Source organism: Pseudomyrmex gracilis, unplaced genomic scaffold (genome assembly GCF_002006095.1).
Source record: "Pseudomyrmex gracilis isolate BER0280 unplaced genomic scaffold, ASM200609v1 scaffold_117, whole genome shotgun sequence".
Lineage (NCBI taxonomy): Eukaryota > Metazoa > Arthropoda > Insecta > Hymenoptera > Formicidae > Pseudomyrmex > Pseudomyrmex gracilis.
In genome coordinates this window covers 257448-275829 of record NW_018020701.1, presented here as the reverse complement: position 1 = coordinate 275829, position 18382 = coordinate 257448, and the positions used below count along the sequence as shown (strand labels likewise).

At 47.1% G+C, this 18382-nt stretch overlaps 1 protein-coding gene across 2 annotated transcripts in view; it reads left to right on the top strand.

Annotated features, from left to right (window-relative positions):
• The window catches only part of LOC109856406 (optomotor-blind protein-like), a 74247-nt gene extending 58491 nt beyond the window's left edge, over nucleotides 1–15756 (top strand). For both annotated transcript variants that reach the window (XM_020431663.1, XM_020431662.1), the window contains exons 4-6: nucleotides 7987–8133; nucleotides 9019–9095; nucleotides 14276–15756. In XM_020431663.1, coding sequence (XP_020287252.1) covers nucleotides 7987–8133; nucleotides 9019–9095; nucleotides 14276–15089 — 1038 coding nt within the window. In that variant the 3' untranslated portion in view covers nucleotides 15090–15756. The remainder of the gene's footprint in view (nucleotides 1–7986; nucleotides 8134–9018; nucleotides 9096–14275) is intronic.
• The last annotated feature ends 2626 nt before the right edge of the window (nucleotides 15757–18382 follow it).

Sequence of the window (18382 nt, the reverse complement as noted above, 5' to 3'; positions counted from 1 at the left end):
CGCTTTTTTTTATTCGTTAGAGAATATGTCACTTCGTAAAAAAAAAAAAAATCACTGAAAAGTGATCCAACACAGGTCACAAGCGCTAATTTAATTAAGTGTGTAAATTTCACTAGATATTTTTTTCACGTATTGAAATGTACAAAACGAGAAAAGACTCTCTCAGTGCGCGAGGAGCATTGACTAAAAATCTCTCTGTTTTCTCTCTTCTCGGCGAGAATCTCGGACTCGCGAAGTTTATTCAGAAATTATCACGGCGGCTTGGCGACAGTATCTATTTGCTTTCATTCGGCGATCAAAGAACGGCGTTAAGTCGATAATCTTTATCGTCTCTTCCTCGCACAGTGGATCCATTCAACGCGTTCTCGGTCCATGGAATTTCTGGGCAATTTGACTTGAGGACAGCCATGGAATTGAATATATCGGCTTCGACATATTGGCTGCGCGCGGACGATTCACATTTGCACTTGAAATATATATATATTTATATATATATATATATATATATCTTTCTCTGTCTTTCTCTGCTCGCTCCGAATCCGGCTTAAGTTTCTTCGCCGCTTATCATCTTGACACCGATAAAAACGCGCGATACATCACGCGGTCGCGAATAAAAGTTTTACCCAAGATCGTTCGTATAAATGACGTAAGATGGAAATAAATTCATCGGAGCTGTGTATTCGTTCGTTGAAATGTCTCGAGTTGTTATTGGAGTTGGAGACGCTCGGTGTGTTGAAAAATTGGATTCAAATTTCGAAAAGGCCGAGAAATGATATTGTCGCGCGCGAGAAAACAATTTATCTCTCCCGTCGGAAATCTACATCTCTGTTTTCGACTTAACCCTTTCTTCAGCGGAATCAATCAAACGAACGGCACGTATAGTGTGACATCCGTCATATTTTATCGAGCAGCAACAACGAGAAGCTACAAGAAAATCGGCACGAATTCGCGCGGAAGGGAAGAAAGAAACACGGTTTAAAGGAGTTCCTCGTGTTCGCTCGACCATCCAGCCGGCTTGCTATTGGCTTGTCGGGTTACGTGCAAGTCGGCCATAATGCCCGAACCGGATGATGGAAAAGCCACCCTCGATTCGGGCCAATTAGCTTCCGGGCGAGTAAGTGGCAGAGAAACCCCCAAGGATCCATTTCTCTCCTACAATCCCCCCGTTCCTTCCTCCTTCTCTTTCTCCTCCTTCTCCTCCTTCTTCTCTTCGTCGTCTTCGCCGTCGAGCCGCCACGAATTGACCTAACTTCGCTTCGCCTACAACGAGCGAGAGATTGTCGCGTCGCGTCGCGTCGCCGAGCCGTCTGCACGCCCCTAAGTTCATCGTCTAATTCGTTTCCTAGAAAGACACTCCGTCACGCTCCCACGCAGCGCTTCCTCGTATTCAGATTGATTTGAACTAAGTGACTTCCTCGAAATCATGCGCTTAATCGCGAACCCGGGAGGAAACATCTGCGAAGGAAGCGCGAACTGGAAACGCGATTAGATTCAGCCGGTTCGGAACGCGTCCTGATTCCGAACGCCTTCTCTGTGTAAACTTAATCAGATGATATCACACTGACTTCTCACTGAGGCTGTTTTTTTTTCTTTTTTTTTTTTTTTTTTATCAGTTTCCGGCGATTAACGTAACGTAGTAGTTTTTTTATAACTACTTAACTCTTTTTTTTTTTTTTATTTTAAATTTCATACTTTTTGAATTCAATTACTCTCAGACCTTCCGGCAAGTGCTTTAATATTTCACAAATTTTTTAGAATTGTTTCACGGGATTTAAAAACAAAAAATGTAAAAAAAAAGCGAAGCGTTTTTACGCCGCGTCTGATAAAATGCAACGCGAGACTAACTCCGAGACAAAACTCGCTTTTGTTTTTTCTTTTTTTTTTTTTTTTTTTTTTTTACCCCAGGCGTGATAAAAGTCTCGAGATGGGCCAGACGCGTGCTCTTACACACGTCCTCCTACACGGCGGGTCCTCCGCCCAGGGGTAGAAAAATCCACCCCTTTTTCAGGCGGTCGATACCAGGACGACCAACCTTACCACCANTGCTTTAATATTTCACAAATTTTTTAGAATTGTTTCACGGGATTTAAAAACAAAAAATGTAAAAAAAAAGCGAAGCGTTTTTACGCCGCGTCTGAACTATCGCAGAGCGAGACTAACTCCGAGACGCAACTCGCTTTTGTTTTTTTTTTTTTTTTTTTTTTTTTTTTTCTTCCCCCGGCGTGACAAAAGTCGCGAGATGGGCCAGTCGCGTCCTCGGAAACACGTCCTCCTACACGGCGGGTCCTCCGCCCAGGGGTAGAAAAATCCACCCCTTTTTCAGGCGGTCGATACCAGGACGACCAACCTTACCACCACCTTTCGTTTCCGCTCCCGTGCGTTCCACCCCGCGGTCGCCCCCTCGTCGTCTTTTCTTCGTCGCGCCTCCGCGTGACGAACGGACTCCTCTCTCGCTCGCACCCTCGCCTTCGGCAAAAAGTTTCGCTCCTCCGCCGCTTTCTGCCGAGGTGGCGCCACGCTCGCCGTCAAGAACCCACCCTTCCGCGCCCTTCTCATCCGCCCCCGCGTATCGCACACGTACGTGAACTATCCCTCTCCTTCTCTCCCTGTTTTACGCGGTCCTTTACCGTGTCTTCCTCGATTTAATCTTGATCTATTCGCGCAATTTTTCTGCGTGATTTTGGGTGTACGTTGTTGCAACGCACGTGCAAAAAAACTAAAACAACAATCGAACTACATCTGATACAAAATAATCCACAGATCGCCGAGACAAACTTCTTGATCCTTAAAGTGAAAAAATTTTGTTATCTCTCTTTTACTCTGTAACTTTTCCTATCTTTTCATACGTCTCGTCTTCGCAAGATGCGTCGAAATCGGGTTCTACTCTTCTCTCTTCTTTCTTACGGTAGCGAGAGAACGATACCGTCGTTTGGTGCTGCTTCGACTCTTATTTTCAGTCTCTCACCAAACCCTTTCACGCACACACACACACACACACACGCACACATACACAAACCAAGAGATTTGTTTGCTCTTCCGTACAATCAGTTGGCCAAACATTCAGGACACTGGATGTTGAAGGTTTTACTGCGGTTCTTTCGTTCACAACCGGCGCGCGGCGCGGATTTCAACAAAACTCGAAAATGCCAAGTTTTTGTTTTCGTCTATTTCTGTCTCCCTGCGGAGAGTGACAATTTCAAAAAATTCCGGTTTTCAACCTCACCTCGCTCTCCCGTTCTCCCGCGTGTCGTAAAAAAAGAAATTACATTTATCACGCCGACGATTAAATAATTTTTATTAAAAATTTCTACACGTTCCGAACCGTTTGTCGATCGATATAAAGATGTGTATCGCGTTTGTCGCTTGAAAAGCGGCGTGTCCAAAGGGATCTCTCCGGATTTCGTGATCCCGGATGGCGCGAGGACCGAAGAGAAGGGGGACAAGCGCGGCGGCACGAGGGGGGAACGCGAGGACGAGAGAAGAGACGCGCGGCGGCGGCGGCGGCGTGTGCAGGTTCGTGATTCGAAGTAGGTGGGCCCCAGGTAGCCAGGACAGATAACACCCGGAGATTACCGCGGACAGAGTCATTAGCAGCGTCGGCTTCTGTGTCGGCCAAGATATTCTCTCACTTTCCTCCCCTGCCGTCTCTCTTTCCGTTCTCTCCGCGCTTCCTCGCCGCCCTCACCGCACCGCCGCCGCCGCCGCCGTGCGGTTTTATCTGGCCGGTCAATTCACGCGGCACGATATACACACCGGACCGCTTCAGATCCTACCACTTACTTTCCATCGCGTCCGACCACCTTCTTTCTATTCCCCCTTTACTCTCTCACTCTCTCCCTTTCTTTCTCCCTCTCTCTTCTTGTTCACTCTTTTTCTTTCCCGCGCATTTTGCGATACCAACTCTCCTCCTCCCCTCTCCTCCTTCGCGAAGCGATATCCTCCATCTTCCCTCGGTTCCGCTTCTTTTTATTTTCCCTCTCTCGCCGCCGACATGTTGCACGGACAAAATGCACCGCGAAAGACGCGCATTCGCCGCGCTCGAGCGAGCCCAGATTAGAGCCCGGAGAAATACTAATTGCTCCGATCGGCGTTCGCACATATTTTCCACGGCGCCAGAGGCGTGTCGAGGCCGAAGGTCCACGAGAAACGAGATAGAGACGAGGGGACTCCGCCGGCCGGGGGCGTCGCGCAAAGAGTGGCCGGAAGAGGAAAGGGGGCGAGGGGACACAGCGACGATGGGAGCAGGGAGAGAGAGAAAGAAAAAAAAAAGAAGAAGTATTTCGGCTTTGATAGACTAATGACAAACGCCTAGATTGTCGGCTTATCACCCAGCTAGCGCTAATTATTTCCTCTTTGTGCCGCGCCGCGCATAATGGCGTTCAACGGCGCGGGAACGTGCGAGAGCTCTCTTCTTCTTTCTTTCTATCTTTTGCGCGTACGCGTGCATTTACACGCACGAGCGTGTGTTGTCGGCAAATTTTATTTGTTACATACGCGACTCTCTCCCGCGCCGCGGATTGGATGGCGCGTTACGGTCTCTTCCATTTCTGCCATTACGCCCGTCGCGTGATTATCGGTCGATTCTGTTCACACAGATAAAAAGAGAGAGAGAGAGAGAGAGAATCGGACCTTTGGCCCCTCGACATCTGTGCCTCGGCGGAGACAACGACGATTTCTATTTTTCTCGCGTCTTTCACAGCGCAAACTTTCGTCTTCTCGCACGCCAATCAACTTTTCCGTGTAATTTTTTTTACGAATGAGATAAAATTCCGGGGGGGGGAGGGGGGAAGTAACGACGGCTGTTGTGACACGTCATTAAGAAGCGATTTTATTGTTTTGGGAATTTTTAAACGAACGCGCTATAAAACTATTAAGAACTTTTCTCTTTCTTTTTCTCTATCTCTTTCTGTCGAAAAGCAGAGAGAGTTTGGAAACTTTTCCGCCGGGCTAATGTATTTGCTCCCACTTTGAGGAGCCATATAATCCTTTGGTCGTCGCCGTTTCCCTCGGGCGTTTTCAAACACAGCAGTTTTCGCGACTCGCTAAAGGACACACGTAGCATTTTAGTGGGTCTCGCTTCTCGAGAACATTTTTCACAACCGCGTAACTTCCCATTTTCGAGAGGTAATTATCCCCGTGGATTCGCGAACGAAATGCCGTTTGTACGGCACAAACAGATTTATCGGCCAAACGCGTTGCGGATGCGTCCGTTCGTTCGTTCGTTTCTTCGACGGAATGTCTCCCCTCTGCTATCTTGTTAGTCGCTATCCCCAAAGCAAAGCGACGTCCTCGAGTTGGTATCTGCATAAAAAACGGAAGGGCGAGCGGTGCGAGGGGGAAGATCGAATGATAAAAGAACACGAAAAGAGTGAAAATGGGGGAGCCTCGAAATCAACCTGGCGTCGAAAAATCGGGATTATAAAAACACTTTTTAATCGTTCCTCTCTCTCTCTCTCTCTCTCTCTCTTTCTCCTCCTTCCATTCAAAGACTTGTCATTTATCTCACAATTTGCAATTAGCGAGAACGTACGCGATTGACGAAAATTAATTATCATATATATGTAAATCTTCTATTCTCAGAAGAGATGAGGTGAGAGAGAGAGAGAGAGAAGTGCTTCCGCACACTTTGCATTATATAATAATCTGACTTCTCCGCGAATTAATTATCCCCCAGAGCACACTGCGAAAATATATTTTAAGGTTTCCGCGAAACGATTCTTGTCTTCCTGGGTTTCTCTAGTTCACAGAAGACTAAGCCGCATCGGTGCGCTTTAACGATATAATCGTTTGCAATTAAACGATACGACGAAAATTCCGAGTGGATGGGGTGGTGTGGTACGTGAAATTTACGCGTCGTTTTGTGTTAAAGAGCTTGTAATTCAAAGTGCTTCGTTACATTTTTAACTCCCACGCGCACACATACACACACTCGAGTTCTCACAAAACTCGTTTCGGGCCGTGAGGTTTTCGAGATCTGATTGAAGACAAACCGCAACAATCTTGAATAATAAATGTTCCCTGTGACGAAGGTGAGGATTCCTTTAAAAGAACGGCATCGCGATCCTCTCTCGCGCGGATGAACCGGTTCTGACGCTACATTGAAATTAATCTCGCTCCCTCGCCTACGTACGTACGTACGTACGATGCAGTCACGATGCGCGAGTGATAAGCGCGGGTATTGATGTACTTTATTTGCCAAAGTGGCAGCGTGACTGCGGATTCCGTTGAATTAATAAGGGAATTCGATTGCGAGCAGTCGAGAGAGAGAGAGAGAGAGAGAAAGAGAGAAAGAGCAAACGAGCGACCGATATATCTCCAGAATACGGTCCGGTGGCCATGGGTTCGAATTCTATCGATTGCTTGTGTGTATGTGTATGTGTGTGTGTATACACGCCGATAACTAGCGTATAAATTATGCCGATGCGTGGCCGATTGAGGTCTGACCCCGTAAATATAACACGGAAGACCCCGTCGGATTCTCGAAAATCCATCTTCGTACACGAGCTTTCGTGGTGCTGGAATCGAGAGAGCGCGGATGACACGACTTCCGGCGATCAATCGATCGTCCGCCGCTCATGACGCCCGGTAATTTGCTCGTTACCACTCACGTATTAATCTCTTTCTCTCTCTCTTTCTCTCTCTCTCTCTCTCTCTCTTTCCTTTTACGCATGCGACGCGAACGCGTGCGACTGGCTAAATACGCGCGCGTGTTCGACCTTTTTGTTTTGCGTGCCGGAATATTCTGAAACGGCCTTTCGCGAATATATCGCGAATAATAAAAGCAACACACGCGTGTGCACGCGGGGCGGCAGCAAATTTGCTCGTTCGCGACGTTGAGCGACTCGACGCGCGCGCATAAATTAACTCGCGTCCGTTAAACAAGATCGATGGGTGGCGGCGCGCGTTCGCGACCATGGAGTGTAACGCTTTAATATCGCGGAATGAAACCGATAAACGATCCGTAATTGGGAAGTTCGTTATTCCAATAATAGTTGAACAAATTTGTATTATAACGCTAAACAGTGGCAATCCGGCGCTAACTGCGGCGCCAAATCGGCGCGTACAACGTCGTTTATGTATGCGCCGCGCGTCGCAAGGTAAATAAACGCAACGTTTTATCATAGTCAATTTCTGTCAATTAGCAAGTTTAGCGGACGCTAATAAAGAGAATGTCTCCGACAAATAATTACGCTCGCTCGTGTGTGTAAATATGTAACCGCGATCGTCATCGTCGGCGCGCGGCCGATAAAACCGCCGCGCGCTCGAAAAGCTCAATTGCGTTATGTAGACTTTTGTATCGATTCGCGCCCAGACGACCCGGCGTGAATGCATCACCGCCGCGATGTAACGGCGTCGTCGAGGGGAGGGAAAAGGGCTTTTGCCTCCCGTTCCTTCTTGGTTCCGCGCACGAAACTCGGTGAAATACTCGCGCACGAAGATTAATTAAACGAAGGGAAAGGAGTAACGTGTGTGCGCCGCCTTCCTCTCCCGTTTTCTGATTTTGTGATTAACGGCAACACCTTCTTGACACTCTTTTTAATCCCTGACGTATCTTTCTTCGTATTTTTCTTCGTGCAAAATCGCCCTCTCGTGTTCTCCGCTTTTGTTTCTTAATTTCGCATCGTGCGCTGTAGAAAAAGAGAGCGAGCGAGAAAGAGAGAGAGAGAGAGAGAGTGAGCGAGTGAGTGAAAGAGAGAAAGAAAGGAATATCACTTTCAGACCGCGGTCGCAATACATCTGACGCTTCGTGACTCAAATTGAAGTATCGCGAATATTTCGATGATTAGAAAATATTCAAAATATAATCGAAAAAATTTTATATAAAATATTACTTGTCAAAATGTATAAAATTCAGATTAAAGACAAGAAAAATCGCGACTGGTCTGGAAGTGCGACAAAAAACGAAGCGAAGTAATTGCAAACGCTATTCGCCGGTGTTAGCATAAAACAATCTGTCCCAATGTATGCTCCCCTCATTTGTTACAGACGATACTGAACTCGATGCACAAGTATCAGCCGAGGTTTCACCTCGTGCGAGCCAACGACATCCTGAAGCTTCCTTACTCGACGTTCAGAAGTTATGTTTTCAAGGAAACGGAGTTCATCGCCGTGACGGCCTACCAAAACGAGAAGGTAAGCGGTACATAATTCTCCCCTAAATTCTTCTCTCACCTGTTGTGTTTCAAAAATTCTAAATTTAAACCGTCAGAATTCAAGTTCTAAATTTAGACCGCCATCAGTTCAATCTCACGTATAATAAAACCACAGATTCTGTACTTTATGACGCCTGAAAAAAAAAAAAACAAAAAACAAAAAAAGAGAACTGGAACACAACTTACTGTCTGTCTTGTCGCGCGTAAATCTTCGCAAAGAATTATTGTTTGTGAAAAATCTGATCCGGAATTCCTGTTGTTCGCTAAAAGTTCGTCACCTCGAGTTCAGGAGGGAATAGTAAAATTTACGCGTAACGAGCGAGAGAGAATTCGCCAGGGAGGAACAATCTTTTCGATCTAAAACGGACGGACCCCGTGTGTTTTGTCTCTTTTGTAAACTTCCTTAATTAATATTTCCCCCGTCGCGGCAGTTCTCCCGTTTTTTTGATGATAAAACCACGGACGCGCGACAACGTTTCGTGGAATAACGAATTTTCTCGGTACGCATTATTTTCGACGGTGAATGAGAGTTGCTCATACGCGCGCACGTGGCCGTGTATGTGAAAGAAAAGGGCCTTTTACAGATTTTTAGTAGTAGGCCGCGCTCGAGCGTGCGTACATACGCGATTACATATATTACATGCTTTTTTATCTTAATTATCGCGCCTTCTCGGTACGTCGGTCGCGAATAATTAATTAGAAGAGAGCAAATCAACAAAGAGTATCGAAGTTCGAAAGTCTCGTCTCTGTGGGAACTGACCTCCCCTCAGTGACAAAGAAGTGCTTTAATTCAATCAATGTTCTTGAAATCCGCATAATAGTTGAAAAAGTTAACAAACAAAAGTATTTTTTTTTTTTATTCTAGATCACTCAGCTGAAGATCGATAACAATCCTTTCGCCAAAGGATTTCGGGATACCGGCGCGGGGAAGCGCGAGAAAAAGTGAGTATCGCTTTCAAAACTTCATTTTTCATCAGCGCGTCATATCTTTCGAGATTTTTTTCTTCCACGAGCGAAGAAGCTGTTTCGTACGCGCTTTTGCAAAATTAAATTAAATTTGATTTAATTTTCTGCGCGTGTGAAAAAAATACACGCGCGCGTAAACAATTTGAATAAAACCAGGAAAGACGCAAAGTAGATTGAGTATTTCGCAAAGAGTATTTCTTGCGAAAAGCAAAAAAAAAAAAAAAAAAGAGAACAACAAATAATAAAACTCGCACGAATATTCGCATTAGTGTTTGAGACGCGTTAAAAACTACCCTAAATGCAAAGCAGGGTCGTGCCCTTCACGAATCACGCTTCGTGAAGAGTAAAGAGCCGCGAATCCGTCTTCGGGGTCTACCTAATTGATCGTAGGACCTTTCGAGCTTCCCCTCGATCGGGCGCTATTATGCCCGACCTTAGGGTCATCCCCGAAGCCAAGGGTTGGTTTCACAGGGCTCATTTGCACTCCGCATCGCCGGCAGTGGTGCCGTCCATTTGTATTCAATATTGCGGGTTTATGAGCTTATGTTGGCAAGCACTCCCTCCGGGAGAGAATGCTCCTCGGTTGTTAGATCGCGGATCGTGCCGCTATGGAAACCCATTTCGATCTTCATTGGTCGAGCGGAGGATAAGGGACGGGTCGCGCGGATGAGATTCAAGTGGGTTTTAATGAAATCAAATCGCTATGCATAACAATTTAAGCCGCTCTCTTTCCCAATCCTCCGCCTTGTGCGCAAAAATTGCGCGAATCGAATCTTCTTGTCGTTTCGCGATAAGAAAAGAAAAAACGGAAAGAGGAAAAAAAACAAAATTCGTTGATTAGAAAATTTTCGGAAAATTGCGCGACGGTCTTCCGACGACGACGACGACGACGACGACGTCGACGACGACGACGTCGAGCGGATAAAGAAAGGGCGAGGTTAATCGAGAAAATATGCAAAGCAGGGGGCGCGTCACCGCGGCACCGCCTAATTAGAATAAGGGTTAGTTTTGGCTTATGGTTTCGGTTAAGGGTGGTTGGATGCCATCAGGAAGCCACAGGGAAACTAAAGAGAGAAAGGGCGAGAGAAAGCGAGAGAAAGATAGAGAATGGTTGAAGCGGGAAAACAGCCGAGCGAGCGGAGGCGGAAGAAGGGACGAAGAGACGCGTCGCGAGAGAAAGAGAGTGGCGCGACGAGAGCAGGATCGGGGTTGGAACATAGCCAATCATCGGATTAGCATACTGATGCTCAGGGGCGGCGCTGTCGTTAACGTGGAGGGTGCCACTCTTGGCAGCTTTGAATTTTATATTGGCCCTACAGATCGTTTTGTGGCTGCATAAAGACTGAGCTTCGAGAGCGCGAGCGCTTTTCATCTTTTATACGCACTGACCCCGATCGCGCGTGTACAGTTCTGTAATGCGCTAAACCGATAGTAGCGTTCGATATTGACGGGGGAGAGTGAAAGCATGAAAGCGCGAAAAGATAAACGATGACCGAACAAAATTGCAACGAAATTGTTACATTCGGAGAATAAACACAATTCCGCGGCTCGGATTATCGGCTCTTATAATTGAGATATATGTATATTTCTTCACCTCTCGAGATGCACGTGAAAATTGCGCGCGATCACACACATCGAGGAAACGCGGCCGATCCGATGTGGCGTACGTTAAAAAGCCGTGACAGCTGTTCCACATTGTTTCGTTAATTTTTTTAACAACGCCCGACGCGTTCGTCACGAGACGTAGCACCACTCGAGCGTGACGGACTCGATTTGTTACGCCGCTTAAAAAATAGTCACAAGACAAAAAGAACACCGCGCGCGCGCGCGCGCACACACACACACACGAGGAAAGAACCGCTGCTGCGGTGCGGTGAGTGTCATGTCGTTTATCATCATGCACACACCGCAGAAAGATCGCATTGCGATACGCGGCGAATTAACCCGTTCGCTCGTGAAACGCTCCCTCACGATCCCCGTGCGCGTTTAATGCACATATAATGCAAAACGATATGTATATACATATTTCCTAACGGCTCATTAGCGCCGTTGTTAAATTAATAGCCGCGACACTAGCTGTTGTCTCTACGCGGGTTATAATATTCACGGATCCGATTGTATCCGATTGTTCTCTTTCGCAAACACGTTCTTCGATTAATGAGCGCGAGGAATCGAGGATGAGAAGGCGGCGCCGCGCGCGTCGGGAAATCCGGACGGAGAAGCCGCGCGCGAGTTTTACTTAACTTTTGCAGTTAATTATATTATCCCCGCAGAGAGAGCGTGCGCGCGCGCGCGCGCGCGGGAATCGTTGGGATTCCAGCGCGTTCTCCGCATTGCAACAAAGCATTCCTTCGAGGTGTAATTATACTAGCCCCCGGGGGCTTTATATCCCCGATGTTCGTTGGAAAAATATCCGTCTTGCCTCATCGAGTAATCTCGTTGGCTCATTAGCGCTCGGAGCGATACTCGCGCGCGCGCGCGCGCGCGCGCACGCGGTTGGTGTAGAATAATTTTGCAAGAAATTTCAGAATTTTTCAAGTTTCTTGTTTATTATTATTTGCGCGTTCTTTGGCAAAGTGTCAATATTTGTACGACCTGCTGCGTATCTTCAACCAAAAAGCAGCTCTCGCGCGCTTTCTATACTCTCGTCAACGCTAATACACGTTTGCGCAATATATCTTTCGATTATTTACAGATACATAATTCGCGCGACGCAAGATAGTGCCTCTTTTTTTTTTTTTTTTTATTTCCGCGCGAAACCTTTTTCCGAAAAGCGCCTCTCTTCGCGCGCCTGATTCGTCTCGCAACCGCGCCGAGCCGAGATATTCGATTTCCGCAACCCTAATCCAGAATTAATTGGTGGCGCGCGCGCGGATCCTTCCAGCGAGCTCGAACAAAATTTCCTGGAAACGTTCCTAATCACGCAAAGGAAACTCGACGGTACGTTCGTTTCTATCCCCGTCGACAATCGAGTCGAATGACGAGAAGGAGGGGCGGGGTGAGAGGGGAAAGGGATCTCGGGCAAATCTAATGCATCGTCTCGTGCAGGCTGAACAAACCTAAGCCTCGTGTAAGTCTCGGCTATAGCTGTTCGCACAACGAGAGGCTTACCGGTGCCTTAATGCCATGTAATGCGATCAGTTCACCAACACAGAGGCGCGCGCTTTTCGTTCGTTTGTTCGCTCGCCTCGTCCGCCGAGGAGGAGGCGCATCATTTGTGGATGCATCCGTGACATGCACTCGTTGCAGCGCGTTGAAAAGGTGTGCAGGCTCTCTGGTTTCCGTACGTAAGTGCGAGAGCCGCGCTAAATCAATAGTTCACCGCGCGCGCCCGCAATGTACACGTACGATTCTCAAGCTAAGTCCTCTGTGTGTGCGTGTGTGTGTGTATAGACTCTCAAAAAAAGAGATATTTTATTTGTTCACGCGGAGATCGATGCGGTTAATTATTTTTTCGTTGTTTACGCGCCGGATGCGGGAGTAAATTAAATCCGCAACACAAACAAGTCAGGAGAAAGAAAATTAATAATGAGCAATTTGAATGCGGTGTTTGATCGTAAAAATCTTTCGGTCTCTTGTGTATCCGAAAATTTCATTAATTAACTAATGCAATAACACGTTTTTTCTCCACGGCGCGCAAAAATCGAGCGGGAGAGAAGCGCGGTTCTTTTTTGTTTTAAATTTTTTTCTATTTTTCAAGAAATCACGACGAGGATGCGATCATCGCGAGGCGATCGCGGCCACCACGCGATATCGCCGCGCGGCGGATTGTGAAAAATGATCGTGACTCCGATCCGCGAGTCCGGGATTGGATACAGACAGCTATACGGACATCAGTGCGATAAATCACAATCCGCATCTACGCGCACCTCTCTGCTCGCGGAAAAAAAAGTCTCTTTGTGTCCGTACCGCGACGCGCCGAGCGCAATATAATCGTGTCGCGCGTATATCTTCGGTGCGTTCTATCGACACGCCGCGCGTTTAATGCGAAACGCTCTTGCGCGCATACACACACACACACATATTTATGTGCGCGCGTACACGAGGTGCACCGAGCGTTCTCTCGCTCTTTCTCTCTTTCTGAGTCTGGTTATAAGTGTAAATAGCCGGGAGTGGCGTAAAGTTAAAGCGCACGTGAAGGCAACGCACGCGCGAGCAAACGCTAGAGACTCGCCGCATAGGAAAGGCGTTGAAGGCGCAATTAAGATAATTAATCTAATACCACGGCCGCGCCTCGAGGCGATACGGCTACCGGTGCTCGCATAAATCCCGAGGCCTATAGCCTGGCGTACACGTTGCCGCGCGATCAGACCCCGCGTGAATTATCGCCACGGACGAGCAAGACCGTGCAACGAGTCGCGCAACGCCGCAAAACAGAAGCCGCGTCGGAGAGCGGCCTTTTGATTTTCCTCGACACAATAACTCTCTCTGTCTCCTCTCGGACTCGCGCCTGTTTTCCTCGCGAGAATCTGCGACGCGCGCTGTCTGTAACAAGCGTGATATTTTATTCGCGCGGAAATCCGCGTAGTTTTTTTTTTTTTTTTTTTATTCGCGAGATAGCGCGAATTCCGCGAAATTTTATTTAAAACAAAAAATAAATACACTCGAGGTCATCACGTTGCGTTCTGAAGATCGACTAGTTTTCCGATCGAGACGTTTGCGCTGAAAAAAACGAAATTCAGAAACGACGTAACGTCGGAATTGCCGCTGCCAAGTGAGGAAAGTAACTTTATCACCGGTCCCGCTCGTTATAATCTCGCAACCAATTACAGTGCGGGCATTTGCACGTCTCGAAAGATCGTCAGCTTGCGAGCGTCGATAAATCATATCGAAATAGACGGCAAAACCCGGTGGTCGCTGGCGTTCTCTCTGTAACGACTGATAACCAACCACGCCTTTTCATAAATCAATAATCAATCTGTAAACATAAGATATCGCGTTGGTTCACAGTTTTTATGGCGATACGTATGGATTTGTCAGTGTTAATTTACGATTTAATTTGTGCGAGATACGATCGGCGCGATGCAATTTCATCTTGAGAAAAACATGTGCGTGTAGTGCGGGAAAATTTTCTGCTCTGATGAGAAAAGAATACGGAACGCGTAAGAGGTGAACGCGAATCTCGCAAGATTGCTAACTCCGTGTATTTGTTGCAGAAGGCAGGCGCTACTGACAGTATCGGGCGGCGGTTCCCGTTTGACGGCGGGTGGACCAGCGTCGCCTGACAAGCGACGCTCATCGAACTCCGCCAACGATCTCATGGACGACGAAGACAAGCTGCTGGACGTGGTCGGGCCCGACACGCCGCATCCGGCTCATCATCATCGCGAACGAGAGCATTCCCGCGAGAGGGACGATCGAACGAGCGAGCGGGGTGAGGGCAGCGAGTCGTCCGGATCCGAGAGCGGCGGCGGGCCGGGCCCGACAGGATCCGAAGGTCCCCGACCCGACGTTTCCGTCGGCCCGCCGCTTCACCCACCTCTGCTACCGTATTTGTATCCCCCCGTACCCGGACTGTATCCAGGCCCAGGTCCCCTGATCCCACCCACTCCTCTGGGACTCCACGGCGGAGTCACACCTGGTATGCTGTTCAACGCCCAGCTGGCTCTAGCGGCCTCTCAGCATCCGGCACTATTCGCGCACTATCCCCATCCTTTGGCCAGTCCCCTGCACCAGTTAAAGGGACACAGATTCGCACCCTATACGTTACCGGCGCCCTCGCACGGTTCCGCTTTTGAGACTGTTACACCGGGCAGCAGAACCCTGAGTCCGCGATCGCCGCCGCCGAGGCCGCCAACCAATTCTCCGACACCTACCGGCGGCGGCGGTCTAACCTCGACGACGCCAAGCTCCGCCGGCGAGCTCAAGTCCATCGAGAACATGGTGAACGGTCTGCAGGAGAAGAGACGGCGGAGTCCCAGTTTGACGCCCGGCCATCGGGGCGACGACGCAGGCGGGGGGAGTCCGTGACAGGAGAACGAGCCTGTGAGCAGTACGAAGGACGACGACCCCGACGAGGACGAGGACAGCGCTGACGAGTCCGGCAGCGACCCGGAGGATATCTCCGCCGACGAAAGGGAGCCGGACTCCACGTCGGAGCCGTCGTAGCGGCGGGAACGTCGGCACTCAATACGCTCTGCCTTCTCCTCGTCCTACCACTTGGGAGTCCCGGGACTCTCGCTGGACGCGTCGAACGGACGCGGGGAAGGCCGGACTCTCATACTACAAAGTGCAATTTTATTTCCGGAGCGACGCCGCGCTCGTGAGAAGTCGCCGTGCTTTCGGGACGGAACGAGAAGTCCCTCGCGCGTTTCCTGTATCTGTAAATAGACCCGTTCGCGCGATAAAGAGCGCGATCGTCAGAAGAGCGTGTGCGTCATCCGTTAAACAAAAACTGCGACGCGCGGAGGGAACGACGCGTTGGACCCTCGGACGGACGTTGCGCCGATTTGCGCGGTTATTGTAAATTAAAACATGAGACGCGCAAGAAACAAAAAAAAAGGGTGAATGCGATAGGCGGAAGAAGTGAATGTGAGGGAGAGAGTCTGCGAGCGCGTACACCCACGTGAATCCACTTGTAAGTCCACGTTCCACCTGTGTACGTCTTAAAGGACGAGACAAAAAAAAAAAAAAAAAAGAAAAAAAAAGAAAAACGATATTGCAATATAAGAGCACCTCCTATTATTTGCAGTCCCCCTGTGTACATATGTACCCTAGTGATATTATATATTATATATTATATTATATATATAAATATTATATATATATAAATATATATAAATATAACATCCCCTCTCTAAAACAAAAAAAAATAAAATAAAATCTCTGTGTATACTAATTATTAAATATATTATTATATTATATATATACAAATATATATAACGATTTAGAGACGTAATATCGCATAAACGCACGCTCTGCCCGATTTACGCCTCGAAACCACACAAGCAACGCGCAAGAAGAGAATTTCAAATCCGATTCAGAAAAACCTCTCGAGGCCCGAGTCGACGACCTGCGAAAGCGCGCGACGAACTGCGGAAACTTTCGGTTTTAGCGTTTTCCTTGGGATATAATCTCGTTCTCCAAAATTTCACGTCATTCCCGGAGACTCTCGCGTCCTTTAAGAAGTGCGTCGCAAGGTCGAACGTCGTCGGTCGAAGCGATTCCAATGGGCGTTTTTTTTTCTTTTTGTTTTCCGATTCGTTTAACTCGAGCAACCGTCGGCCATTGCTTCCGACGCGCGACTCGTGCGTTTCTTCGTTCACGAACTGTGTGTGAGGAGGAAAAACTTCTCGCCACACCTCGCGCTCTCGACGATCTTCCTCGCAACTTTACGGATAATCTATTTCCTTCGCTTCTTTACATCGGAACAGATCGAGCTTGTGATTGTTGTTATATATAAATATTAATTTTTGCGTCCCGAATATCGCGCAACACGTACAGATTGAATTTATTTTATTATGTAAGAGTATGTTTTTTTATTTCCTTCCAAAACACGAGATTTTATTTTGAAAACATCTTCAAGGTCGCAGCAATCAGAAGCCAGATCTGATCGACGGTTGTATATACAAATAGTAGCGATCCGCGCGCGGTGTAGATAATTACTAAACATAATAATAGAACGTCGAATAAAGTTAAAATCAATTCATGCGAGTCACTTTAGGAAGGCAGAAAAGAGCGTTATCACGAACTGCTAATACGTACGTAACAATAGCGACGGTCGAAAGAGTCAAAAAAAAAAAACAAAAAACAAACAACACACGACGGAGTGGGAGATAACGGGTGATTTAAGACGAAATTGCGCGGTATCTCGCGAAAGAGAACGTAGCGCGGCGGTTTTATTTTGTTTTCGTTGTTTTTTTTTTTTTTTTTTTTTTTTCAAAGAAATCGTTTCCGAGAATGGAAAGCCGTTATCGTTTGCACGCACAATGCGAATGCACGAGCGCGCTGCACGTTCCGAAAAACAACCGCGAAAAAAAAACCACCAATCGGAAAGATCGCAACCCGATTCTCTTTTCTCTCCGTCGCATTGACGTCGATCGCTTCTTCGTCGTGCAGTCGGTAATCGGCGGCGGTCCCGTTTGGACGCGCGAGCTCCACGCTCCGTCGCAAACTCAACTAATTGCTGTTACGTAATTTTCACGCGTTTTCGATCCCCGCGGTGTAGCGTCGATCATCGTAAAATGGAGAAAACACGAAACTCTCTCAGTTTAGCTAATTCGTTGCATCGACGAGTCGATAATGGCGAGAGGTAAGTTCACATCAGGTCGTTAAATATCGACAATCGCGTTGATTACGCGTATTATTTGGCACGAATCCATGAAAATTTATATCGCATATACTCGATTTCTCGATATATATTTTGCAGAAAAAAAAACCGGTGTTCTCTACATACATTTGAATTTTCAATAAGCGGCAATTGCGCATTAACGCAACACTTCTGCAGAATTTATGCACAAAAACGAAACACAATAATATCGAGTATTTTATGAGCGATTACGCGTCGACATATAGTTTTTACATCTCCGTTTCTATGCACATAAATGCACAAAAAAAAAAAAAAAAAATATATATATATATAACTATATATCTGATATGCTGCAAAATGAGAGGCGCGTCGTCAACGCGATGTATTGGATTTTTTTTCAAAATTCTAATCTCCATTTTGCGATATCATCTCTCCGCACCGAGAGCGGGGCAAAAAATCGTCATTGTCATAACAATGTGTTTTTCTGCGAGAAAACCCGAATCGATTACAAAGGTAGCGGAGATATGTTTCTGAACTTCGAAAGCAATAATCGAGCAACTATACGTGCGCACGAAGCTAATCGATTCGGCTGTGTTTTAATGGAATACCGCGGTCGCCGGAGAGACTTCCGATCATCTTTATTGGCAAAAGCTCAAACCTAAATTTCACGACGAAGATTTCCGAGACGAGAATACGATAATTCGGAAATCGAAGCTCGGAGTTGTAGGTATTTCGTATCGTCGAGCGTGTAAACGGGGAGACCTACTGTTCGCGCGCTTTACAACACCCTTCATCAAGAACCTATTCGAGCAAGACTTCGTCTCACGAGAAGAAGAATCCAACACACGCAGAGACGGTTTTCCTAGTTTTTAGTTTTTATTTGGCGATCAAAAAAAAAAACAAAAAAAAAACAAAAAAAAAACAAAATTATTTTCCACAAATCTCTTCACGTTGATTATTTATTTGTTGATTCTTACTCGGAATAGGTTCTCCATCTGTTTTAGATTTGCCATTA